The following is a 27,576-nucleotide window of genomic DNA, read 5'->3' on the forward strand; positions in this document are numbered from 1 at the left end:
AGTTTGGAAGTTCTTGTCGGCTCCCAGTGATGCTTTTCCAAAAATTTAGAAATTTATGTTTGGAACTTTATAAATATTCTGATTGAATATATAATTTTATTGTTCCCACATATAATAGATTTTTGTCATTACTTTTTTTCCTCTGTGTTCAAGTAAGCCAGAATGTAAAGTCATAAAGAATTATCTTTTATTAAAAAGATTTATCTAGAAACTAGTTAAAATTTTCCCAGTGATCCTCTGGCTTCTTCAGTGGCCACTGTGTTTTGGTCCTGTAGGTTGGCCTTGCAGTAGTGAACGGACAGCTCATGGCTGTAGGAGGCTTTGATGGCACAACGTACTTGAAGACCATTGAAGTTTTTGATCCTGACGCCAATACATGGAGGTAACCTTTAAGCTACATTGCAGATCACCTCACTGCTGACTTGAAAATCATGGGAATAAGGTAGCCCATGACCTTAAAAATTGGGATGGTCATACATTGAGAAGTGCTTTTGCAATACTCGTAAGAGAGCTCCAAGTTACCCATATTTGATGGCTTATTTTGAATTCTTTGCTCTAAAGTGGCTGACATTTTACATCTTCTCTTTGGTAACTGTTCGGTTTTATAATAGAGATGGCAAGCAGAAAAAAATAATTTCCTTTCTAGCCTCATCATGTTCAGCTGAGGAAAGTAAGGCACTGAGAAATAAAATGAAGCAAGTTAGTCATAGAATTAGAACTTAGATTTCTTGCTTCTAATCTGTCACAATTTATGATGTTCTTAGTGGCAGCTTTATGCACAGGAAAAAAAAATTGTAGATACTTTTTTTTTAATAATAGTTTATTTCATTTTAAAATCATTGTTTTCCTTGAGTTTTTAAAATGTATTTAAATATATTATTTTCTCTTTTAAAGTCCAAGTTGGTTAAGCATCCTATTCTTGCTTGGTCTCAGCTCAGGTCTTGATCTCAGGGTTGTGAGTTCAAGCTCCTCATTGGGCTCCATGCTGGGCAGGGAGCCTACCTAAAGAAAGAGAAAAAAAGTCTACTAAATTTTAACAGTCACTTCTAGGAAGAAATCTACCTCTCATTTAAGAGGCTTAACTATGTTAAACTATATTTATAGGTTTAATTTTACTTTGCTTTTAAATTCTTGTCTTAACAATCTTAACAAATCTTTCCTAAGTGCTTAAGTGGTTCTTATAAATTCACATAAATCATGTTACTCATGCATTTAAGTATTCAAAAACTGAGGCACCTGGATGGCTCTGTCAGTCAAGCATCTGCCTTTGCTCAGGTCATGATCTCAGGGTCCTGGGATCGAGCTATGCCTTGGGCTCCCTGCTCAGTGGGGAGTCTGCTTTTCCCTCCCCCAGGACCCCCTCTCCATGCTCATGCTCTTTATATATATATATATCAAATAAAGAAATCTCTAAAAATAAGTAAGTGGAGGCACCTGACCTGGCTGGCTGGCCCAGGTCATGATCTTGGGGTCCTGGGATTAAGCCTCCATGTCAGGCTCCACACTTGGTGGGGAGTCTCTCCCCTCTTTACCACCCCCCTCCCCTGGCTCATGCTCTCTCTCTCTCTTTCTAATAATACAATCTTTAAAAAAAAATACAGTCTTCATGTCTGGGAAAGCCACACTTTAACAGATGTTTAAATGGTGTTCTTTGGATTCTGCCTTTGGCTCATGGCTCTGTATGACTACCAAGTCACAATACTAAAGTCAGACTAGAAGTCAGACATTGGACACTTTTGGCTTCTACTAGATTACATTTTCACAACCTTGTTCACTAAGTAAAGATTTACTAAGTGTTCTAGACATCAGAGATACCACAGTGAACAAAAACTAAATTCCCTGCCCTCCTTGATCGGACATTCTAGGAAGGAGACTAACAGTACCACGTCAGGGATAGAAGTACTGTGGTAAAGAGCAGAGAGGTGTGAGGATGTCCAGGGAGGAGCTTCCTTTTAAAATGTGACCTAGGAAGGCCTAACTGTCAAGGTCACATTTTAGCAAAACCTAATAGAGGTAAGGGAGAGACAATGGGAAGTTTTCCTGAAAAGGAGCCTCCCACTTGTGGCATATTTTCTTGCATATTCAGCTTTCGATGTTTAATGGGAATTTGGGAAGATTGCCAGATTTACTTCTGCTACTTAATCACTACGATCCTACATAAGGACCTATTTCTCAGTAACTGTCACTAAGTAGAATTAGTAATATGTGACCGAGTAATATTTATGAAATTCTTAAGGATCATCTGTTAAGAGATTACTATCTAAATTGTTATAGTTATATATCCCAAACTTAAAGCCAGTTTTACCTTACAGCTGACAGAGGATCTAATATTCTTTTCCATGGAAATCTTTAGCTTTGAAGATGATCTTGTTCACAGGTCACAAACTAGATGCTGAGTTTACTTACTCATATCCAGGTTTGTTCCATAAAGGAGGAGGTTTGTGAGAATACATATAAGGCAAAAGGATAAAAATAAATTATCGATATTTAGGCAGAGGGAAATGTGAGTAGGAAAATAAGATAGCCGTGGTCAAAACTAGACACAAAAATGTAGAATATATGGTTCTGTGTAATTGTTAGAAGTCAATTTAGGTGTGAAGTTATAAAGTTGTGATGCAAAATGTGGGAATGACACTCTCTTATTCTTAAAACAGTAACCTATAAATGAGACCTTTTCAGCCAATGTGTGAAATAATTCTGCTACTTGCCAGTGCTCAATTCCAGGTCCTAATCTTTGGAAGAGATGTATGAAGCTAAAAATATTATGATAGGAAACACGTGCTTAATTAACATCTAAGTTATAGAAGAAACAGTGCTTTTTGCGCTTTGGAATCTGATTTTGTTTCTTTCTTTGCAGGTTATATGGTGGGATGAATTACCGTCGCCTCGGGGGTGGTGTAGGAGTTATTAAAATGACACATTGTGAATCCCATATATGGTGATCACCTAGAAGACAGTCATGTACATGCTCCACTGTGTTCTGGAGAGCTTTGACTTTGGAGCTTTGTATAGCTCAAGAAAACATTAGAACAAATTATTCTTTGCCGGTGCCTCAACATATGGAAATACAAATACAATGAAAGTACTTCAGCTGCAAGATGCCACCTTTGCACAAAAGTTTTCAATTCCATGCAGAATATTTATTTTTGGTTTTAATTTATCATGGGTTTTTTGTTGTTTTTTTTGTCATTTTGTTTTGCTTTGGATTTAGCCTTCTTCCCACTAAAAAAGGAAAAGAAAAAAAAGATAAAAAATCCAAGCAGAAAGTTTATTTTTAAGATGTTAAGTTTGAAAATACTAATAAAGGGAGAAGGGCTATACATGATCTAATTGTTATTTCTAAGCACTCCATCCACATGACTCCACTACCTACAAGAACTATCAGTGACAAAGATAGGGTATGTAAAATGTATTATTTAGCCATCATGCTTGCACTAAGCACCAGAAGACTTGAAAATCTAAAAAACAAACAAAAAAAAGGAAACACTCATTTTAAATAGTACAATTCAAAAGGAATGTTAGATAAAACCAGGACTCAGACACTAACGTTTTCATCAGTGCAAGTTTGCATCTTGTTTCCTTCCATATGAACTTGTTTTCCACTATAAAGTCTTTTTTCATAGTATTTTCATAGAATTTCTGCTAGCTCTAGAGCTCTGCTCAGTGCCTCTATAAAAACAGTATACCATTCTTCTATGCTGTCTTGAGAATCCTCCAATAGAATCATGTGCTACTCTGCAAAAGTTTATGTTCAAAAATATCGACTCAAACAACTTACCTTTTTGTTTCCTTATTGCTACTAAGGACCAGCAGGGAGAAATGCCTTCTCCCCCCGCCCCCCCCCCCGCCCAGTGAATACTGTTATGCAATTTACACTTGCTCAGGCCTGCTGAAGCTGAGGCTTACCTGTAATCACAGCCTCCAAGAGAATGAATTCTGCAGTTCATGTAATAGTACACGCTAACGAGTGTAAAATTGAGGCATTTTATTAGTAAAATCTTGGTTCTTTTATACAAACATATCATTATCCTCACTCTATAAAGCCACTGTTACTCTCAAATTGCACTTTCTGGTGAAAAGTTAAAATTTTTAAGGAGAAAATGATACAAACCTCAGTGGTCAGTTTTGTCATTGTGTTCATAGACCAATTTTCAATGTATTTTGCTGGAAAATCTTTGAATAAGACTTTAACCACAACCAAAAGGAATAACTTTCTCTTCCCTCCCCCTTACTACAAAAATGTTTGGCAACTTTTGTGTTTACATTTAAAGATCATTTGCACCTTTACAAGGAAAAAAATAAGTATTTGGTAAACAGTTGTTTACATGTATCATTTATGCTTTTTTCTAGCATGTATAACTTTTTTAAATAAAGGTAGTATTTACCATAAAAAAAAAACTTTGGTTAATGTTTTTTAGTGTTTGTGTCTTTGCTATTTAGTTTAACATTGTAAGTACTTTCAACATGAAGGAATAAAGGATTGCCAGCTAGAATTATGAACTTTTATTATATATTTTATACAATAGTATTATATTTCCTAACCTCTAAACTTATTTTCTGGTGTAGCACTTAGAATCATAACAATTTTGAGCTAGAAGGACTCTTAATACTCATCTGATCCAAACCCATCTATTTCTCTAAGACTGAAAACCAAGGATGTCCTTGGTAAGAGTAAATACAGTCAATGATAGGACCAACATTAAAAATCAGTGCCCCGAAATCCCACTCCATTTCTCTTTCTGTGCCACACTGCAACTTCACCTCCACTTAAAACATGGCCTGGGATTAAATATACTAACAGACTCTAAGTAAATCTGGTATGTAACATTAAAAAAAGTATAAACACTTTATGAGATCCTTATAGTACTGCATCATTAAGTCAGTCTTTAAGACAAAATTCACTTCCCAAGATTTTATTATTGCGTATATTTTTAAGAAAAGGAAAGGAATGAGAACAGGAACAAAGTTCTAGAGATTAGACTTCCAGTAAGTATTAAACTTTCCAATAGTAGCAATTCATATGGCAGTCATTCAAGAGCAGAGACCCAGGAACTATAATACTGGCCAAAGAGTTCATTGGAGCCTAAGGGCTTATACTTTGTTCTTCCACTGAAGTGGTCAAGTTGTATTATTGGGTAAAATGTACATATTATGTAAATGTCATTGCTGTAAAAATATCATTTGCATAGTGATTTCTACAACTAGGAAGTGAGCTCAGAGTTGGGTTGAGTTGGCAGTCCTCTTCATTTTATAAACAACTGAAGCTTAGAAAGTTAAAAGGACATGGTAGGAACTGAACCTCAAATCCACATCCCCTGATTCAAACTTATTCACTGTTCTCTGTGCTATTCTCTAACCTGGAGAACAGTTTACCCTGTGTCCTCCCTTTATGGATCCAAGATTTGTTGATTTTTTCAATCTCTTCAACTTTTTACTCATTAGGACACAGTGGCTACTTCTAAGTTCCTCATATGAGGAACCAAAACAGAGTAAAATATGTAGTTTTGTGGTGGGTTTTTTGTTTTTTTTTTAAGATTTTATTTATTCATGAGAAACAGAGAGGGGCAGAGACATAGGCAGACTCCCCGCAGGCAGCCTGATGTGGCACTTGATCCCAGGACCCGGGGATGATGCCCTGAGCCAAAGGCAGTTGCTCAACCACTGAGACACCCAACCATCCCTGAAATGTGTAGTTTTAAGTAAAAAATCATGAATAGGTGCAGGAAAATAATTTGATAATATCCAATATCCGTGAATAAAAACTACCAACAAATTGAGAATTGCTTTAACCTGACCAAGGGCATATATGAAAAAACCTACAGCTAACATCATATTTAAGAGTGAAATATGCTTTCCCACTAAGATCAGGAACAATATAAAACTACATTCTCACTACTTCTGTCACTGTGGTAGAGATTCTAGCCAAGGCAATTTGGCAGGAAAAAGAAATAAAAGGCATCCAGACTGAAATTAAGTAAAACTCTTTATTCACAAACGATAATGAGTCTTTTCAGAAAATCCTAAGGAATTCACTGAAAAAACTACTAGGATAAACAAGTTTGCCAAGATCACACGATATAAGAGCAATATATACTCACAACAAACAATCCAAAAATGAAATTAAGAAAGCAATCCCAAAAGTATAAAAGTGCAAGCATATTTTTGAAAGGTGTATCTTCAAAAACAGAAAACGTAAAATTTTACTGTCTCTATCTAGGATGGATGGTCATGTAACTCTACTCTGAAATTCCCTGGCTACTTACCTATCCAAAATAAAGTAACTTTCACTTATTTTGAAAAAATTTCTTTCCATCCTCAATACCATGAAATAAATACTTAGGAATAAATTTAACCCAAAAAGTGCAATATTTGTATGCTGAAAACTATAAAACACTGTTGAAGGAAATTTTGAAATAAAATTATTTAAAAATGTAAAAGACCCATAATAACCAAAACAATCTTGGAAAAAAAGGAAAGGCTAGAAGACTCACACTCCCCAATTTCAAAATGCACCACAAAGCTACAGTAATCAAGACAGTGTGGTATTGGCATAGGAACTGACATCAATGAAACAGAATTAAGAGTCCAAAAATAAACATCTACTGCCAACTGATTTTTAAGAAAGGTGACAGGGGAAAACGGTCTTTTCAATAAATGGTACTAGAATAAATGAATATCCATATCCAAAAAGATGGATTTGGATGCTTACCTCATCCCATATATAAAAAACTCAAAATGGATTACAGACCTAGATTTAAAACTAAAATTATAAGATCCTTAGAAAAACATAAGAGTATTAACTCTTTGGGACCTCAGATTAAGCAATGATTTCTTAGACATAATATCAAAGGCATAAGAAATAAAAGAAAATAATTGATAAACTGGACTTCCATCAAAATTAAAAACTTTTACATTTTGAAAATAAATCAGTTCACTCTATTTCCAATTCAAATTTTTTTTTTAAAGATTTTATTTATTTATTCATGATAGTCACACAGAGAGAGACAGAGAGGCAGAGACACAGGCAGAGGGAGAAGCAGGCTCCATGCAGGGAGCCCGACGTGGGATTCGATCCCGGGTCTCCAGGATCACGCCCTGGGCCAAAGGCAGGCGCCAACCGCTGCACCACCCAGGGATCCGTCCAATTCAAATTTAACATTACATTGTTTCTACTTAGCGTTATTTTATTTTTACTTTTTTACATTTTTAAATTTAAATTCAATTTGCCAACATACAGCACCTAGTATCTACTTAGCTTTATAATTGTGTAGCTTTTCTCTTATGCTCCAACTCTTGATTCATAACATTGTTTTAAGCTTTATCTTATTACAAACGATGGTAAAACAATAATACCAATAACAAGGAATACCAATAACAATGTAAATACAACGTACATTCCTTTGCCACTCTTCTTTTCCTAAGATAAAGCTGACAATGTACAGTCAAAATACTAGGATTTAAAGATACTAAAAATAATCCCTTGAGTGATTATCATATGAACTTGCAGTTTTATGTTTTCAATTTTGAAGGATTGCTTTTTCTTTTTGATCCAATTTTGTTTTGTAATTATATAAAACGCTTACATAACAAACTGTAAACAGGGACATAAGTATTAACTTTCATTCCTGTCCCCTGTACCCAGTTCCTTTCTTCCCCCAAATTAGTAACCACTTTTATTAGTTTTTGGCTTATCCTCCCATTGTTTTTTGGAAGCATAAAGAAATACACATGCTCATATTTCACCCATTCCTTCCATAAAAGATAGCACACTATAGATACACTGTCCACATGTTGCTCTCTCAACAACGTATCTTAGAGATCAAGATCACTTCATGGCAGTATTAGACATCTTTCTCAAACCTTTTTTAGTTACATACAGGTAATTCACTGTACAGCAAACACCATCATTTATTCAAGCAATCCCCCTTTGATAGGCATTTCGATTTTTTTGTCTTGCTACTACAAATACTATTGCAATAGATAGCCTTATACAACTTCATTTCTACTTTGCTGGTGAGTTTTGGAAATAGAATGCTAGAAGTGGGATTGCTGGTCAAAGGGTAAATCCTACATAATTTTGCTAGATATTGCTAATTTCTCCAGAGAGGTTGTACCATTTCTAACAATCTTTTAACTGTTTCCCTTTCACTCTTGTCCACCTATAACTCATTCTCCCTTATATCTTAAGAAATACAGATTAGGTAGTATTACTCTCCTGCTTAAAACTTCAATGGCTTCCCACTCCATTTAGAATAAAATTCAGTCTTTTTACAGCATTGACAAAAACTTAGATGATGTAGATCCTGCCTCCTTCTATCAGGATTAGGTTTGACTAATAACAAAATAACAATAGCTTACACAAAATGAAAAAGTACTTCTCTGGGACACCTGGGTGGCTTAGTCAGTTAAGCACTAATCCTTGATTTCAGCTCAGGTCATGATCTCAGGGTTGTGAGAGCAAACCCATGTCAGGCTCCATGCTGGAGGTGCAGTCTGCTTAAGATTCTCTCTCTCTGCCCCTATATGCCTCCCTCTCAAAAAAAAAAAAAAAAAAAAGAAAGGTTACTTCTTTGATACATAAGTCTAGAGGAAGACCACCCAAGGGTGGCAATGAGGTTCAGCTTCAAGAAATACTCAAGGCACAAACTCCTTCCAGACCATGCTCTACCACCCCTATGACCTGACCTGCATCCCCATGACCAAAAAGAATGGCTAGTCATTACATGTGTTTCAAGCAGAAAAGATGGAAGAAGAGTAAGAAAAAGGCAAAGGGTACATGCCTACTTTTTAAGGAAGATTCCTGGAAGCTCTACATGACCCTTCCATTCAGAGGCCATGGGTCAGAACTTAGTCATAGGACTATACCTAGCTCTGAGAAAGGCCTGTAAAGGTCTTTATTCTGGACAGCCACATGCCCAGTCAAAAACTGGGAGACATAACCAATGGAGTAAGTCTCTGCTACATAATCTCTTCAATTTCATCTAATACTACTCCACCCTTACTCACTATGCTCCAGCCACACAGACTTCCTTTATTCCTCAAATAAGCCAAGTTCTTACCGATGTCAAGGCCTGTGATCTTATCATTTCACCTGCCTACCATACCCTTCCATGCATCTTCATATAGCTATCATCATTCAGGACTCAGCTCAAATGTCACTTCCTCTGAGAGACCTTCTTTGATACTGTATAAAGTCACCCCTTTCCATAATGTACTGCCTTATTTTCTTTATTGCCTCCCTCCACTAGAATATAATTCCACATAAGGATCTTTGTCTTCATCATAGATGTCCCTGTTACTCAATACAATTCTAAATACACTGTAAGAGCTTAATATCAGTTAAATGAATGACTGTGTGACTCCAAAGCCCTTGCTTTTTCCACTCTCTCTGCTATTCGTGGTATATGTAAAATAATACCCCATTCCAGAAGTTAAACTTTTAGAATGACAGTCTACTGGGATGCCTGGGTGGCTCAATGGTTGAGCGTCTGCCTTTGGTTCAGGTCATGATCCCAGGGTCTGAGACCGAGTCCCACATCAGGCTCCCCACAGGAAGCTTGCTTCTCCCTCTGCCTATGTCTCTGCCTCTCTGTGTCTCTCATGAATAAATAAATAAAATCTTTAAAAAAACAAGAAAAACTTTTTTTTAGAATGAAAGTCTATGAAAGTTATTTCCTTTTGGACAGGTTTTTAAAAACATCGTTTCTAAAGTAAAACAAAATCTCCCTATTCTCAATAAATTAAAAGAAGAAATTTAGATATAACATCTTGGGCAAGTCTCCTAAATTGCTCAATCTCATAGTTTGCATCTATAAAATGGAAGAGTTGGTTAAAATGCATTCACTTAATCTGAAGTTATTTACCAAGCACTGTGTTAAAGCAAAATCAGGGATATGAAAGTAAAAGATAATTTCTGCCCTCAAAAAAGGCTCACAGGTGCCTTTCAACTCCACTATTTGTAGGATTCCAAATAATTGTTGGCTTGTAACATTTGTGCTAGAGACAAAGCCTACAATTTATTATTCCTGAGACATTTAAAGATCTGTCACCATGACACTGATAAACACACTGCTTCATTTTAAAAGTGAATATTTAATTCAACATTGCAACAATAATTGAAAAGTATTAAAAACAGAAGCATATCAGTGGCTTTAAGAAGTGTATATTAATCTCTGGTTTCCTCTGGAGAAGATTTTGATTGCCAACTCTCTACAGTGAAATCTAGGAAAATGTCTTTAGAAGACAGAAATTCTCTCAGGATCCAACTCTCAAATGCTTAAAAGGAACTGAAGGTTTTAAAGACCCAAATCAGAAATACTCAATATTAGAGATTACTTATTTGAATCCTAAAATTTTGATATAAAAAACATTACATATTTTTTTAGAAACATGGTCAAGAAAATAACTCAGCATTTTCTAGAGACTGGCATCCCAGATCAGCATGACTATTATCAAGCACTTGGCTGTGATTCATTCGCTACCACCTTCTTTGTTCTTCTAGATCCTTCCTGAATTCAATCTGGGCAATCCCAAAGGCACCGAGAGGAAAACAGATGCAGACACAGATGCATATTTCTCCTGCAGGCCCCCTCCGTATAGCAATTAGGCAAATAATCAGTGAGAAAAAAGTATATAATCCATCATTTATAGTACCCACAAGACTTTAATCAATTTGAAAAATTGCCAGTTCTGTCAAGTATGCCAAGACTCCAATAAGGTATTTATGACACAGAATCTGAAAAAAAACACACACACACAAAAAAAATAAACACTTAAAATTAGAATTATAACAAAGCAGTGTGATATTTGATAAACTCTGGGCTTATTTTAAATTCCCTATCTGCAAGCTAAGATGAACCCAAACCACTGATGCTCTCAAATAGATTTTATTTAATGAAGACTACTAACTTTAATAAATATACAACTGTTAGTCAATAGTACTTAGAAATAATTAAAGTTCTTATTTATCCTGACTTTGTGGATGGACTATCTGCATAAGGAGTAAGGGGAGAAAGGGAATCCCTGAATCCCTTGGATTTATATACAATTTGAGTATGTACGTTATCTAGAAAGAGGTTCCAGAGCTTCCTTCTTCTCAAAGGAACTTATGATTCCAAAAGTATCTTATAGAAACTAAGCAGATGGCAGAAATCTGGTTAATACACTAATTCCAAACTTTAGAGAGGCAGTACACTGTTGCAGTTAAAAGCATAAGCTTTTGAGTCAAATGACTGGTTTCAAATTCAAACTCCACTTAGTAGCTATGTGATCTCGGGGAACCTACTTATCCCCTGTGCTAGTTTCCTCTTTACAACCTATATAAATAGATTGTTGTGAAAAACTAAATGAGACGGTATATACAAAAAGCTTAATAATGCCTTGCACGATTAGTGCTTAATGAATGTTAGCTATCAAAAAAAAAAGTTTAAATGTTTGAATATCTGGGTGCCTCAGTTGGTTAAATATCTGCCTTTGGCTCAGGTCATGATCCAGAGTCCTAGGATCAAGCCCCATATCTGGTAGCCTGCTTCTCCCTCTTCCTCTGCCGCTCCCCCTGCTTGTGCTCTCTTGTTCTCTCTGTTAAATAAATGAATAAAATCTTTAAAAAAAAAAAAAAAAAAAGATACTTTTAAAAAATAATAAAAAATAAAAATAAATTTTAAAATGTTAGCTCTCATCATAGCATTGTGTGAAGCTAAGAGTCAGTTACCATCTCACATCATTAAGAGAGGTTCTTAGTGGGGCGCCTGGGTGATTCAGTCGGTTAAGCAACTGACTTGATTTTGGCTCAGGTCATGATCTCAGGGTCATGGGATCAACCCCCCAAACCAAGCCCCACATCAGGCTCCACACTCAGCAGGGAGTCTGCTTGTCCCTCTCCCTTTGCTCTTCCCCCCACCTCCCCTTCGCTCACTCTACCTCTAAAATAAATAAAATTTAAAAAAAAAAGAGGCTCTTAGATGTAGAATGAGATAAAATGAATGTGTTTAAGAACCACTTTCATATTCCTAAGACACATATATAGCAGTTTTTAAATGTAGCTTACTAATAGAGCATATGAAAACAAAATTTTAAAATATACAAGGACTGGGACACCTGGGTGGCTCAGCAGTTGAGCGTCTGCCTTGGGCTCAGGGCATGATCCCTGGATCCAGGATCAAGTCCCACATCAGGCTGCTTGCATGGAGCCTGCTTCTCCCGCTACCTGTGTGTGTGTGTGTGTGTGTGTGTGTGTGTGTGTGTGTCTCATGAATAAATAAAAATCTTTAAAAATAGGGGGATCCCTGGGTGGCGCAGCGGTTTGGCGCCTGCCTTTGGCCCAGGGCGCGATCCTGGAGACCCGGGATCGAATCCCACATCGGGCTCCCGGTGCATGGAGCCTGCTTCTCCCTCTGCCTGTGTCTCTGCCTCTCTCTCTCTCACTGTGTGCCTATCATAAATAAATAAAAAAAAAATTTAAAAAAAAAAAAAAAATCTTTAAAAATAAAAAATAAAAATAAAATAAAATATATAAGGACTTCATAAACACTGAATTCTAAAGTGCTAAAATGGAATTTTTTTCCTTTATAATATCAAAGAAACAAAGTATAGTATAATCTTTCAAATGTTTTACTACAAACCAAAGAAATAAGTTTAACATCATGACCCAGTACAAGCACATGTATACACTCATTTTTATATTTTCTATTATATTTCTTTCATTTTTTAAAAGCTGGTCTCTTCCCATAAAAATTATTTTTTTTAAAAGATTTATTTATTCATGAGAGACAGACAGAGAGGCAGAGACACAAGCAGAGGGAGAAGCAGGCTCCTCACAGGAAGTCCGATGTGGGACTTGATCCTGGATCCTGGGATTACTCCCTCAACCGAAGGCAGATGCTCAACCACTGAGCCACCCAGTGTCCCTCAAAATTATTTTCCAACTTACTACTGCATTATGACTTTCAGTTTGAAAACACTAATATAGCGCTTATAGAGTATGAGATTTTTGGAACCTAAGAGATAAGCGTCCAAATATTGACTCCTTCTCAATTAAGGGGTCTTAATTAAGGTTCACCTATCTTGGTCTGTATCCTTGTTTAAAAATAATGTGGAAAAAGAAATAAAATAAAATAAAAAATAATAAAAATAATGTGGATAGGGACCCCTGGATGGCTCAGCGGTTAAGCTCTGCTTTCAGCTCAGGTCAGGGCCTGATCCTGTTGTTCATGGATCGAGTCCCGCATCGGGCTCCCTGAGGGGAGCCTGCCTCTCCCTCTGCCTATGTCCCTGCCTCTGTCTCTCTGTGCCTCTCATGAATAAATAAATGAAATCTTTTAATGATTTTTAAAAATAAAATAAAAATAAACTTTAAAAATAAAAATGTGAATAAAAACACCTACCCACAGCGTTGCTCTAAAGATTAAAATTAAGGTGAATTAAACTCCTAGCACAGTGATAAGACCAATATTCACTGCATGTTTATTGTGGCTATACTTTAATACATTTTAAATATATTAATATATTTTATTATATTTAGGTGCCTACTCTCAGTTTATTTGATACTTCCTCTAGCAAGTACTTGATAATGAGTAAAAAATGTTAATTCTTTCTTTCCCAGGAGCCAGAAAAAAGCCTAACATATATACTTCTGGCTATAATTTTCTAACACACAAAATCCTCTGTTGCTCCAGTAATTATTTCAAAGTTTAACAAAACAATTTTTAGTTTCAAAGTTACTACAAAATAATTCCTATTATTACCAAAGTCTCTAGCACACAGCAAATAGTATTATAAAGCTGTATGTAGAGACTGAAGACTTTCTAGTAAATCATTTATAAAGTATATAATAAAATATCTCTACTGTCTCAAATTAGCATTCCATTGTGCTTCCTCAATGTGGAAAATACAAATGCCATACATTTTGAAAACTACGTAACAATAAGGAAAAATTACATAACTAGATTTGTTCAAACTAACCTTTATTTTTCCATCAGTATGTGCTGAAGCTACAGATGTGGAAACACGGACCAACCTTGTGGCTGATAAATGAATTTTGAAATGCCTATGGAAATGTGAGTATAGGCAGTCCATGAATAGGTCAACTTCTTCCTGAGTAACTTCCCCAGGTGTTTTGTGGACACTGTCCCACAAAGCTTTTGCATCCTCTGGATGTATGGCATAAGAAATGTCCAGACTTTGAGGGCTACAGGGTACAGACCAAAGAAATTCAGTAGCTGCCATATACTGGTCCATTTTGCATGCAGTCCACATAGCAGCCATCCAGGAAAGATTAAATGCATTGATTGCTAAGGGACTGAAGTAACAATCAAAAGTTTTCTGAAACCAGGTTCCTACTATGGCTGTATTCGTCTCTGCTCCATTTGCAAGGAATAAGGGGACACAGGTAAAATCTTCTGAAACAGTCTCCAGAAGACTGTCTCCAAATATACAGCAGAACCAACCAGTCCACAACACTTTATGTTCTCTGTTCTCAGACGGCAATTGAGATTTTGACAGAATCTACAAAGGAAAAAAAAAAGGTTCATTAAGTTCAAAAGTACATTTACTCCTAAATTACATCTTCTCAAAATTAGTACATTGAAAAATAGAAACGTATGTTGTGCTACTTGCCAAAAAAAGAAAAAAGAAAAAAAGAATAATCTCCCTAATCATTTTTAGGGTTTATCAAGTTAACTGACCTTTCTCCTTATAGTCTTATTAGGACATGGTATATGGCAAGATCTTGGTGCAGCCAAAATGCAATAAGGAATGCCAATATGGTATAACCAAGTATACTATCCTGAAAAAAAGAATCTCAAAATCTCAACTTGAGGAGGTACTGTAAAAAGTCACCAAATTCAATGTGCTTGAATCCTTCCATGAAGGAAGAATTCAGGATTTCCTAAAGCAGCTCTATCAACTTAAAAATGTTCTTTAATATGTTAGGTCCACAGTTTCCACCTGTAGGTCCTGTTTTTTTCCTTATGTGCATGTAAAACAAATCAAATCTAATTTCTCTTCTACAGGAAAAACCCTTCAAATATTTGATTATCCCTATCATATGTAATGCTTCAGGTTCAAAATCTCCGGTTTCTTCAAACATTCCTCTTATGACATATACAATATATCACTCTGAAAGTCTTCTGCCCGGGAGTCATTCATAAGTGAATATAATTACTTCAAAAAGATCTGATTAAAGGACTATGACCATCTTTAACCTAGATTATACTACTCTTAATAAAATCTTAGATTGCAGTAGTTTTCTAATTTTTAGTTGACAGCTTTACATAAATTATCCCTATTCATCTTTGCTGTTAATAGGTAAATCTTGGGGCACCTGGGTGGCTCAGTCAATTAAGCAGCCAACTCTTAATTTTGCCTCAGGTCGTGATCTCAGGGTCCAGAGAATGAGCCCCACATCAGGCTCTGTGCTCAGTGGGCAGTCGGCTTGATATTCTCTCCTCCCTCTGTCCCTCCCCTTGCTTGTATGCTCTTTAAAATAAATAAATCTTGAAAAAAAGGTAAATCTCCCCCTAATATACAGAAATGGTAGGTTTATTCCTATTTTAATCTCTTTCAATTTGACCCATTGCGCCAATCCATTCAGATTTTTTTAAATCTTGATTATGTCCTCCAGCAGATTGACTACTCTCTTAAACTTCAAATCTATAAACCATATGACAAACACACCTCCCAGATATTCACAGAAGTTTTAAAGTTTCACCAGTGAAGTTCACATCCCATTATCGTACCCCTTTAGAGATAATTATTTAAATTGTTAGTTTTAGCATATTTCTCCTTCTTGTTCAAGAGATTTTTTAAGAGACACAAAAGCCTTAAAGCCATCACACTTTAACAACCTAAAGGTCCTGTAATTCTGTGAAGAAATGAGATTTAATTTGGAAACTATTAGGACACTCTACTAAGAATTCAAGTGGTCACTTTTATTCCTCAAAAGAATATCTGCCTGTCGACATGCAAATCACATTACTTCTCTGGGCATCAACTCCTTCATTTGACAAAGACTGCTAATTGTCTATCCAGTACCTGTTTTTCCTTCCACAATAAAACTGTCCTTTTAATGAGGTGGCATAGTACCCACTGAAAAAGAAAAAAAAAAAAGCTTCTATCTATTAAACCTGAAGATAGACATTTAATTCACGGTTATTTAGGCTTTCTGTTTTATGCAGCTAAACCTAATCCTACGAATCTTGAAGATCCTTGTCAATACCATGATCTATACCGGGGGATAGCAAATTTTTTCTGTGAAAGTCAGATAGTAAATATTTTAGGCTTTGCAAGCCCTATGATCTCTGTAGCAAATTTCCTGTTGTAACACAAAAGCAGCCATAGACAATATGTAAACAAATGAAAGCAGTACTGTTTCAATAAAATCTTCTTTAGAAAAACAGCAACAAAAACAAAAACAGATTTGGCCTACAGGCCAGTTTGCTGACCCCTGATGTATACAAATAAACAAAATTAGGCCTTTTTGACTGTTTCAGATTTAATTTATGACTAAGACAAGTTCACTCAGAAGAAACAGAAGTACCAGGCATAAATCCAGTTTCTTAATAAATCCAAAGATAGTCCATATTACTTTTAAATATTACACATAGAAAGGAATGTTACAATTCTAAGAGTAACTTGGCATGATATATTACATTATATGACAATAGGTTATACATATAAATATATATACATATATATCTTTTTTTTGCTAAAATCCACCTCTAAGAATTTAAATTTAGTCCATAGAATTATACAGATATACTTACAAAAATGTAGCATTCTTAATGACATGAGGAGTTATCTACAACATTATTATTTTTTAAAAAGGCCATATGCAAAACTATGCACAATACAATCTCAGTTTTAGTAGATCCAGATAGCCAGACAGATATATCTATGTTCATGAGAGATATTGATCTGTAGATTTAATAATCTTTGTCTAGTTTTGTTTTTTTGTGGTTTTTTTTAGTTTGTTTTTTTAAAGATCTTATTTATTTATTCATGAGAGACCGAGAGGCAGAGACACAGGCAGAGGGAGAAGCAGGCTCCATGCAGGGAGCCTGATGTGGGACTCCATCTCGGGACATCAGGATCACGCCCTGGGCTGAAGGCAGGCACCAAACCAATGAGCCACCCAGGGATCCCCTTTTGGTCTAGTTTTGGTATTGGGTAATGCTGGCCTCACAGAATTAAGTTAGGAAGTGTTCCCTCTGGCCCCAGACTCTGAAAAGACTGGTGAGAATTGAAACAATTTCTTCCTTAAATGTTTGGCAGAATTCACCAGTGAACCTCTCTGGGCCTGGTGCTTTCTATTTTGGAAAGTATTGACTCAATTTCTTTAATAAATTGAAGCTTCCTCAGGTTGTCTATTGCCAAACATATATATACCAAAATGTTAAACTGTTTCCTTTGTATTCAATTTTCTTTGTATTTTTATGTATTTCCAAAGTTTTCTAAAATAAACATGACTATAATGTAATTGGAAAAAAGCTTTTTAAGTTGGCCATATCTAATTACTATAATTTGGTCAAACAAGACATATAATAGATTCTAAATCACAAGCACAAAAATTTTTTTAAATGGTAAGAAAATACCATTTAAATACCACAATCTCTAAATCAAGCCAGTGCAGATTCTTTTCCCCTGTAACATACCTGGACAAGAAATGCTTCAGGGTCTCTTTGTGTTCCTTTCATTCCTAGGAGAGTGGAGAAAGTCACTTTGATGTTGAAGTCTTCTCCCACTTCCACAGCAAGCCCTTTTTGCTTTTCAGCAGCAATAAATGCACTCAGAAGACTAGCATACTCCTTGAGATTAGTATAGGAGAATTTATATAGGGGAGTTAAACTATATAAAGTCCATTGTTTATGCAGAAGGAATGCAACTTTTTGAGGATCATTATCTTCCTACAGAAAAAAGACAAAAAAAAGTTTAAATTCTCACTTACTAATATTTCCTAATTCTTAATCACGGTATTTTAAATATTTAATACAAATTTACTACTAGGTCAACCAATATTCGACAAAGCAGGAAAGACTATCCACTGGAAAAAGGACAGTCTCTTCAATAAATGGTGCTGGGAAAATTGGACATCCACATGCAGAAGAATAAAACTACACCATTCTCTTATACCATACACAAAGATAAACTCGAAATGGATGAAAGATCTAAATGTGAGACAAGAATCCATCAAAATCCTAGAGGAGAACACAGGCAACACCCTTTTTGAACTTGGCCACGGCAATTTCTTGCAAGATACATCTATGAAGGCAAGGGAAACAAAAGCAAAAATGAACTACTGGGACTTCATCAAGATAAAAAGCTTCTGCACAGCAAAAGAAACAGTCAATAAAACTAAAAGATAACCTACAGAATGGGAGAAGATATTTGCAAATGGCATATCAGATAAAGGGCTAGTATCCAAGATCTATAAAGAACTTATTAAACTCAACAGCAAAGAAACAATCCAATCATGAAATGGGCAAAAGACACGAACAGAAATTTCACCAAAGAAGACATAGACATGGGCAACAAGCACATGAGAAAATGCTCTGCATCACTTGCCATCACAGAAATACAAATCAAAACCACAATGAGATACCACCTCACACCAGTGAGAATGGTGAAAATTAACAAGACGGAAAACAACAAATGTTGGAGAGGATGTGGAGAAAGGGGAACCCTCTTATCCTACGACCCAGCAATTGCACTACTGGGGATTTACCTCAAAGATACAGATGCAGTGAAAAGCCGAGAAACCTGCACCCCAATGTTTATAGCAGCAATGTCCACAATAGCGAAACTGTGGAAGGAGCCTCAGTGTCCATCAAAAGATGAATGGATAAAAAAGATGTGGGGGCAGCCCCGGTGGCTCAGCGGTTTGGTGCCGCCTTCAGCATGGGGTGTGATCCTGGAGACCCGGGATCGAGTCCCACATCGGGATCCCTGCAAGGAGCCTGCTTCTCCCTCTGCCTGTGTCTCTGCCTCTCTCTCTCTCTCTCTGTGTCTGTCATGAATAAATAAATAAAATCTATAAAAAAAAAAAAAAAAGAAGATGTGGTCTATATATACAATGGAATATTACTCAGCCATTAGAAACAACGAATACCCATCATTTGCTTCAACATGGATGGAACTAGAGGGTATTATGCTGAGTGAAGTGTGAAGTAACTCAATCAGAGAAGGACAAGTATTATATGGTTTCACTCATACGGAGAATATAAAAAATAGTGAAAGGGATTATAGGGGAAAGGAGAGAAAACGAGTGGGAAAAATCAGAGAGGGTGACAGAACATGAGACTCCTAACTCTGGGAAATGAACAAGGGGTAGTGGAAGGGAAGGTGGGCAGGGGGTTGGGATGACTGGGTGACGGGCACTGACGGGGGCATTTGACGGGATGAGCACTGGGTGATATACTATATGTTGGCAAATTGAACTCCAATAAAAAAATATACAAAAAACAAACAAAAAACAAATCTACTAGTAGATACCTGATCTTTACACTGCAGCCAAAGTAGCCTGTAGGACCCTGAAGATCCCTGAACAAGCCTTTTCATTTGCAGTACCTTCACCTCAGAATACTCTTCCCACATGAAGAACATGGAATGTTCCTTTCCTTCATTCACATCTGTCCAAATGTCACTCAAGCAAGCCACCCTATCTAATTTTGTCTCACTCCAATTTTGTCACTTTATATTTCCTTAACATGCTTTTTTTCCCTCACAGCATTTACTATATGACATATTTCTGATTTTTACTGTCTTCCTTGCTAGAGTAGGAGTATGATGAGAACAGGGATTTTGTCTATTTTATTAAGTACTATATCTCTAACATCTAGAACATTGCCATCTAGAACAGCTGTTCAATAAACTTATTGGATGAACATTTATATTTTACTTTTAGAAATTAAAAATTATAGATTTTGAAAATAGTAACTATTCCTGGAGCATCTAATTTGATTAGATTTAATTAGATAATTTTCTTAAATGTTTGGCAGTAAATACACTCTATGATACAATGTCAATATCGACAGATTAAATAAAAAGATACTTGGAGGATGCCTGGGTGGCTCAGTGGTTGAGTGTCTGCCTTTGGCTCAGGGCGTGATTCCGGGGTCTGGGGATCAAGTCCAGCATCAGGCTCCCTGCAAGGACCCTGCTTTTCCCTCTGCTTGTCTCTTCCTCTCTCTCCTTGTGACTGTCATGAATAAATTAAATCTTAAAAAATAAAAAAATTTAAAAAAAAGATACTTGGGATCTTTCTTCCCATGCCCTATTAGAACCACAAGCACCATCCAAAAAAAAAAAAAAAAAACCACTTCCTCTATATTGGCCCCATGGCATTATTGAGGAGCTTCACATACACCCCTGTGCAGGTTCCTACTTTTATCCTGAATTGAATTTTTCTATAAAATCCATACTTTACGACATAGTCTTACAGCTCCAACTATCTTTTGGAACTTTCATTACAGTTGTCTATTTGATAAATATTTGTTCTGACTAGAGTGTTCATGGCAACTTTTACAAAACTGGTATAAAAAGTTATGATCAAAGGATACAGGAAAATTGTATCATAAAGATAAGGAAATAGACATTCTATTCTTTAATTTATATATAAGTTCTGTTTTATAGTTAGGAACTATCACTTTCATTACCAGCACTAGTAATCTAAGAAACTTTTCAGAAAGAAACAAAAATTTTTCCATATCTCAAAAGATACAAGGCACAAAATATTGACAAGAAAACAAGATGACCGGGAAGTATGGGTGACTGATCAGCCAGTCTCCTTGCTATGTTTCTAAAACCACACATCAAGGATGCCTGGGTGGCTTAACGGTTGAGCATCTTTGGAATCAGAGCATGATCCCAGGTCCGGGGATTGAGTTCCGCATCAGACTTCCTGCAGGGAGCCTTCTCTCTCTGCCTGTGTCTCTGCCTCTCTTTCTCTCTCTCGTGAATAAATAAAATTTTAAAATAAATAAATAAATATTTAGGGATCCCTGGGTGGCGCAGCGGTTTGGCGCCTGCCTCTGGCCCAGGGCACGATCCTGGAGACCTGGGATCGAATCCCACATCAGGCTCCCAGTGCATGGAGCCTGCTTCTCCCTCTGCCTATGTCTCTGCTTCTCTCTCTCTCTCTCTCTCTCTCTCTCTGTGTGACTATCATAAATAAATAAAAAATTTAAAAAAAAAAGGTTTAAAAATAAATAAATAAATAAATAAATAAATAAATAAATAAATAAATATTTAAAAAATAAAACCATACGTCAAATCTGCATGACTAGGGTTTTATTTCAAGTTCTGGTAAAATCACAAATAACTAATTTGATAAACTTTCAGAGTTGTTTATGAATAATCGAAACAGAGACTATTGCCAGCAGACAAATCTGAGACAATATAAACACCAAAATAATTTAGTAATGATTCAGAAAAATTTGAAAAACAAAAAAAAAAATTAAATCTGATAGATGGATAGATAGATAGATAGATAGATAGATAGATAGATAGATAGATAGAGGGATCCCTGGGTGGCGCAGCGGTTTAGCGCCTGCCTTTGGCCCAGGGCGCGATCCTGGAGACCCGGGATCGAATCCCACGTCGGGCTCCCGGTGCATGGAGCCTGCTTCTCCCTCTGCCTGTGTCTCTGACTCTCTCTCATTCTGTGTGACTATCATAAATAAATAAAAAATTAAATTAAATTAAAAAGATAGATAGATAAATGGTGGAGAAATAAGAAGGGTTTACAATAGAATCCCAAAGGCTGGCTAGTAAATATGAAACAAATGGAGTTCGAAAATCATTATACTGTGAATATCATGATAAAGATAGAATCAGGCAAAAATTATCCATGGATAGTAAGTATTAGGGGAAATTCTGATGAGGAACAGAATATTTACATTATCCTAAAGTGTATCCCAGACTGCTTATCAGATGCAGAGATGAATAAAACAGTAATCTCTGGGCAACATCTTGACAGGATAATCAAAATTGATACCACCTATGTACTACCAGATGTTATTCCCCAAGAACAACACAATAGCCTCTATGCTATATTCCATCCAATACATAACATCAATCTAACCATGAGGAAATATCAGACAAACACAAAATTAAAAATATTCTATTTAAAAAGGAAAAGGGGGCAGCCCTGGTGGCTCAGCGGTTTAGCACCGCCTTCAGCCCAGGGCGTGATCCTGGAGACCCAGGATCAAGTCCCACATCAGGCTCCCTGCATGGAGCCTGCTTCTCCCTCTGCCTGTGTCTCTGCCTCTCTCTGTGTGTCTCTCATGAATAAATAAAATCTTTAAAAAAATAAAAATAAAAAATAAAAAGGAAAAGGGAGGAAACTACATTCTTCAAAACATCAATGTCATAAAAGACAAAGAAATACCGTGGAAATGCTCCAGATTAATGGAAGTTAAAGGACATAAGAGGGGCGGTATTGATAGTGTGAATAATTGCTTGTTTTTGCTATTTCTCATTTATTTAATTACCTGAGAGATTAAGAAGATACTAAAAATACTATTAAAAAGTAACAAAAATCAAAATGTTTTGCTCACAGATATTCTCAATTATTGAGTAACATGAACGAACATAAAAGGCATACCTGTAATTGTGAACACTGAGGAATTTTCCTTCGAGGTGGAGTTGGGACAAATGAAGTCTGCTTCCTGACTGATTCTAATCGTTTCTGCAAAGGGGTGGCACCTATAAAGTAATCTTTAAGCCTTGAGGATGCAATGTGCTGATGAGTTGACTCATAAGAATCCATGGTCTACATAAAAAGAAATAAAACTAAAAGTTAACTAAAAAGTTAATTCATGCTCACAGTTTCACTGGTTCTTGTCCTTACTATAAAGGAATTTGGTAATCCATTCTTCAGCAATGACACTTTATTACTAGTCACCCTGGGCAAAAAACTTTACAGTGATGAGAAAAATTCTACTTTTCTGTTATTTAAGATCTTTCATAATTCAGCTTGCCCTTACCCTACTTGTCCTAGATAAGTAGCTCTCCTTGATCATCTAGTCAGTATCACTCTTTTTGGCCCATATTCTCGTCTTCGTGTTTTTGCCTATCAATCATGTTCCTTATCTGAAGTATCCTTTTCCCATCCCACCTCCTTTAGGACCATGCTTGAATCTGATCTCCTTTCAAGTAGTAGGGTTTTGTTAATCTTTTTTCCCCAGAATACCTATTTTATACACTTCTGTCTGGATCAGTAGCTCATTCCTAGAAGCAATGTGTATCGGGGCATGGCTGTATGTGTATAGAATGAGATCTCTTCCCCAGACTAAAAAACTTTGACTGAAACCATGCTTTATATATCTCTTGTATAATTACCCTAATATAATGCTGAGTGTTCTTTGTTAGCAAGTATTGGGGTGGGTTTGGGGTTTGTTTTTTGGGGTTTTTTGGTAGTTTTAAGTTCTTCTTTAAATTCCAGTTAGTTAACATACAGTGTAATATTAGTTTCATGAGTATAGTTCGGTGGTTCATTACTTACATATAACACTCAGTGCTCATCACAAGTGCCCTCCCATCACGCATTTAATCCATCCTCCCTCTGCCTACTTCCCCTAACAAGTATCAGTTTAATTGAACAGAAAAATTTCATAGAACTCTGAAATTATAACTTTCATTGAAAGGAATTACAATTTAAAAGTTACAATAATTGGGCAGCCCGGGTGGCTCAGCGGTTTAGTGCCGCCTTCGGCCCAGGGTGTGATCCTGGAGACCCAGGATCAAGTCCCGCGTCGGGCTCCCTGCATGGAGCCTGCTTCTCCCTCTGCCTGTGTCTCTGCCCCTCTGTGTCTCTCCTGAATAAATAAATAAAACCTTAAAAAAAAAAAAAAAAAGAAAAAGAAAAGTTACAATAATTACTCCCAAGTACTGGCACAATTACCCTTTGAAAAAAGTTTTTCAAATGAAACTTGCAGGGGTGCCTGGGTGGCTCAGTCGGGGTTGAGCATCTGTCTTCCGGGCAGCCCGGGTGGCTCAGCGGTTTAGCACCACCTTGGGCCCAGGGCCTGATCCTGGAGACCCGGCACTGAGTCCCATGTCAGGCTCCCTGCATGTTTCTCCCTGTTTCTCCCTCTGCCTCTCTCTCTTTCTCTCTCTCGAATAAATAAATGAAATCTTTAAAAAAAAAAAAAAAAAAAAGGCAAAGCATCTGTCTTCCCTCCTAACTCTGGGAAATGAACAAAGAGTTGCAGACGGGGAGGTGGCCTGGGGGTTGGGGTAACTGGGTGACGACAGGCACTGAGGAGGGCACTTGATGGGATGAGCACTGGGTGTTACACTATATATATGTTGGCAAATCGAACTTCAATAAAAACAAATAAAAAAAAAAAAGCATCTGTCTTCCATTCAGGTCATGATACTAGAGTCCAAGATTGCCCTGCATGGACTCTCCTGCTCAGCAGAGTCTGCTTCTCCCTCTTCCTATGCTTCTCCCCTACCCTACTTGTGTTTGCACACTCTCTCTCTCTCCAAGAAATAAATATAATCTTTAAAAAAAAACGAAACCTTGTATTTAATAGAGTATTTAAATTTCATTATGTCGAAGTAGGACACCACCTGTATCTTGCACAAAACTTTATAAATATGTATCGCAATGCTCACATAATGCCCAAGCAAGATCATACACCACCAACTTACGCAGCAGCTACTTTAAAGCATTTTACCTTTAAATGCATACTGAATTACCTCTTTAAAAGGAGGTTTTATGGCCCCTGGGTAGCTCAGTCAGAGTCTGACTCTTGATTTCAGCTCAGGTCATGATCTCAGGGTCATAAAATCGAGCCCTAGGTTGGGGCTCCATGGGCTGGGCATGGAGCCTGCTTGAGATTCTCTCTTTCCCCTACACCCACCCCTTCACTGGCGCTCGGTCTTAAAAAAACAAAGAGAGGGGAGAATTTTAATGAGTCCCATCTACACAGAATGTTTCTTTCAAATTTTAATTTGGATTAATTGCTGACATTTATTAAGTATTCACCAGGTGCCAGATTCTTATCCAAGCCCCTACAAATATTGTCTCCTTTAATACTCAAACCCCATGAGGTCGTTTGTTATATTCCCAGTTAGACAAAAAGAAAAAGAAGTAATTTGCCAAAGTCATACATTTACTGAACCCAGACAAGATAATGCCAGAGTAGGTGCTCTTAACTCCTTTTTTCACATTGCCTTTCAATAGGGATCAATTTCAAGGCAAAAATATGCCCTGCTGAATTTGACTCCTTAAAAGAGAAATGCTACAAATTCCAAAAAAGATTTAAAAATCTATCTAGGTGAGAAAAAGGCTATTAGCACTGAGACCGTTGGTTTTGGGAAAATCTTTCCCCTAAGTATTCAATTATGGTAATGTGAAATATCCCAATCCATGCATGAAAGATTAGAAAGTGACTTACATCTATTTTACTCTCTTACTCCGCACTCAAAAATGTGCGATTTTGTCCTACCCAATAATTATGAGGTTAAAAATATGTCTTGACTCATTATTTTAATGTCCCAGTCTTAACCCCCTTTCTCAGTCCATAACTAGTGGTCCATAGACGCCACTTCTATCCTGTCATTACGTTGCTGGAGATCCCTTAACAATTCCCACACATCTGGGGATCCCTAGGTGGCTCAGCAGTTTGGTGCCTGCCCTTGGCCCATGGCGTGATCCTGGTGTCCCGGGATCCAGTCCCGCATCGGGCTCCCTGCATGGAGCCTGCTTCCCCGCTGCCCGTGTCTCTTTCCTCTCTATGTATTCATGAATAAATAAATAAAATCTTAAAAAAAAAAAATTCCCATACATCTTTTAGATGAAGTCAGAACTGCTCTTAGTTTCATAGCGCTACATTATCTGATCTCATTATTTGAGATTATCCAGGTTCATTTTCTACTTCAAGAGTTCTTAGCCCAAGATCTATACACATATGACCTTTCCAAAATCCAACAACCCTCTAAGGCTGTATCCAAAATGTCATATGCATGTGTATTTGGTGGTGGAGGGGTATGAAGCAAGGCCCAGTATTTCTGAATTTCTGAAAAGGTTAAGAACCACTGCCCTACACCCAAATAGATGCTCCCTACCCTGGACTGGTCATCACCCTACTACTGCCCTTCGTGCCTATCAGGTTGGCTTCTGTGCCCTGACTTTTTAATTCAGCCTACAGCCAACCAAGAATGCTCTCCTCCCTGAACTAAAACAATTCATCCCGCGGGCTTCACGTCCTCAGAGGCTGGCCGGTATCCAGGGAGCACCACCGGCTCCTCTCGCACTTGTAGTTCATACTACATAGTTACAAGTTAGTTGTTTTTCTTGTGGTGAATCCTTGAAGGAAGGGACCCTGACCTAACTCACTTTTCTACATTGTCACCGATAATGGTGTCATCCCACCGCCAATGGTTGGCCCAGTGCCAAGCACGCAGTGTGCAGCCACCTAAACACCCAAGTGCTGCGAAGATGACGAGCACACAACAGAGCACAACATAAACTTTACCGCCAGTCCTGGACAAATACAAAGCGTCTTACCAATAAAATGCCGTGATGACGCTGTCGCCCATGCCGGCTTCACGAATCATTCTTCATCTGGTTCCTAAATTTGAGGTTGATACTAAAATCCCCTTAAGTTTAAAAAAAAAAAAAAAAAGCCGCCAAAACGGAGGAACCGCTGGCTCTCCCAAATTCCCTCTCGCTCCACAAGAAGTGGGTTCACCAGGAACACAAACCGCGCAGGAAGGAGACCTCGGCGTCTTCGGACGTCCCGCAACTTCACCCGGGGAGGGGCCTTTCCGCGACCAACCGCCTGCTCTGCGACCCTCGCTCCTGCGGAGTCGGCTTCTGCCTGAGGAGGGGAGGAGCAAGGGGCAGGGGGTCACAACTCGCCCCTCTCCACCGGAGCCCTTCGGAAGGCCAGCTCTGACACCCCGCCTTTGAGAACGGCCACCGAGCCTCCTCAGCCGCCGCCTCAGTTTAAAATCGTTTCCCGTCTTGCTCTGCGGCCCGACGCCGGAAGCCTCCCAGGTACCGTTCACGCGTTAGTGAAGCGACTACGGTCGCCATTTTAATTGAGGTCAAGCGACCTAACCGTTATCGTCAACGTGGCTAATCGCACGGTGTCCGTCTTCTGCGGTTTTTCTACCAGCGCGAAGCGGTCCTTCCTATTTCCGCCCATAGTAAGCATGGTGGCGGCAGCCCTGCTCTGATTGGCTGGATGCCTTTACCCTAAATTGGGCGCTCGCCGGGGCCGCCTGAGAAGCGCTTGGTTCTTAGCGACGATCTGGGTGTGGGTCCTGGACCGGAGAAGGTTTGGGGTTTACTGGCCTTCCTCCTTCTGAAGACCGGAGGCCGGCTGCCAGGGGTAGGGAAGCTTGAGGCCTGAGACAGAGTTCCTTCCTGTTTCGCCAGTTCGGCCGGCGGGAGCTTTCGGGGAAGCGCGGAAGGGAGGGAGGGGTGCGCGCTCGGTGAGCGGCGCCTTCCGCCTGGGCGTGGCCGCTGCGCCCCACCCTGCCCTGCTGCCTCAGCGGTGCTCGCGGCTCTTCCGGCCGCAGTCCGGTTGGTTAGAAGTGGAAACTGATGCACTGAAGGTGGAA

At 37.8% G+C, this 27,576-nt stretch overlaps 3 protein-coding genes and 1 long non-coding RNA gene across 9 annotated transcripts in view; 2 read left to right on the plus strand and 2 right to left on the minus strand.

Moving 5' to 3' along the window:
- KLHL20 (kelch like family member 20) overlaps positions 1 to 4,408 on the plus strand; it is a 54,706-nt gene extending 50,298 nt beyond the window's left edge. The window contains exons 11-12 of the mRNA XM_072830675.1: positions 276 to 382; positions 2,858 to 4,408. Coding sequence (XP_072686776.1) covers positions 276 to 382; positions 2,858 to 2,942 — 192 coding nt within the window. The 3' untranslated portion in view covers positions 2,943 to 4,408. The remainder of the gene's footprint in view (positions 1 to 275; positions 383 to 2,857) is intronic.
- Positions 171 to 3,827, minus strand: LOC140635684 (uncharacterized). The gene is made up of 2 exons (XR_012033031.1): positions 2,306 to 3,827; positions 171 to 1,002 (listed from the first exon to the last, which is right to left on the minus strand). It is a non-coding gene; the product is annotated as an uncharacterized lncRNA (long non-coding RNA).
- Positions 3,876 to 27,460, minus strand: CENPL (centromere protein L). Of its 3 annotated transcripts, XM_072830678.1 has the most exons (6): positions 26,516 to 27,460; positions 23,664 to 23,832; positions 22,601 to 22,768; positions 17,649 to 17,900; positions 13,960 to 14,502; positions 5,971 to 10,735 (listed from the first exon to the last, which is right to left on the minus strand). In XM_072830678.1, exons 3-6 carry the CDS (start codon positions 22,763 to 22,765, stop codon positions 10,664 to 10,666), a joined length of 1,032 nt encoding a protein of 343 aa, XP_072686779.1. In that variant the 5' UTR covers positions 22,766 to 22,768; positions 23,664 to 23,832; positions 26,516 to 27,460; the 3' UTR covers positions 5,971 to 10,663. The 3 variants fall into 3 exon arrangements, with proteins under 3 accessions (XP_072686780.1, XP_072686779.1, XP_072686778.1); XM_072830679.1 differs by lacking the exons at positions 5,971 to 10,735; positions 23,664 to 23,832 and adding an exon at positions 3,876 to 3,960 and having other exon boundaries at positions 26,516 to 27,459; XM_072830677.1 differs by lacking the exon at positions 23,664 to 23,832 and having other exon boundaries at positions 26,516 to 27,457.
- The window catches only part of DARS2 (aspartyl-tRNA synthetase 2, mitochondrial), a 28,779-nt gene continuing 28,235 nt past the window's right edge, over positions 27,033 to 27,576 (plus strand). Inside the window, exon 1 of one of the 4 annotated variants that reach the window (XM_072830672.1) lies at positions 27,033 to 27,159. The gene's annotated coding sequence lies outside the window, so the exon portion shown is untranslated. Of the gene's footprint in view, positions 27,160 to 27,190; positions 27,571 to 27,576 lie in introns of those variants that run through there. The other 3 variants (XM_072830671.1, XM_072830669.1, XM_072830670.1) reach the window with 3 other exon arrangements.

The sequence above is a fragment of the Canis lupus genome, chromosome 6 (assembly GCF_048164855.1).
Source record: "Canis lupus baileyi chromosome 6, mCanLup2.hap1, whole genome shotgun sequence".
Taxonomy (NCBI): Eukaryota; Metazoa; Chordata; class Mammalia; order Carnivora; family Canidae; genus Canis; species Canis lupus.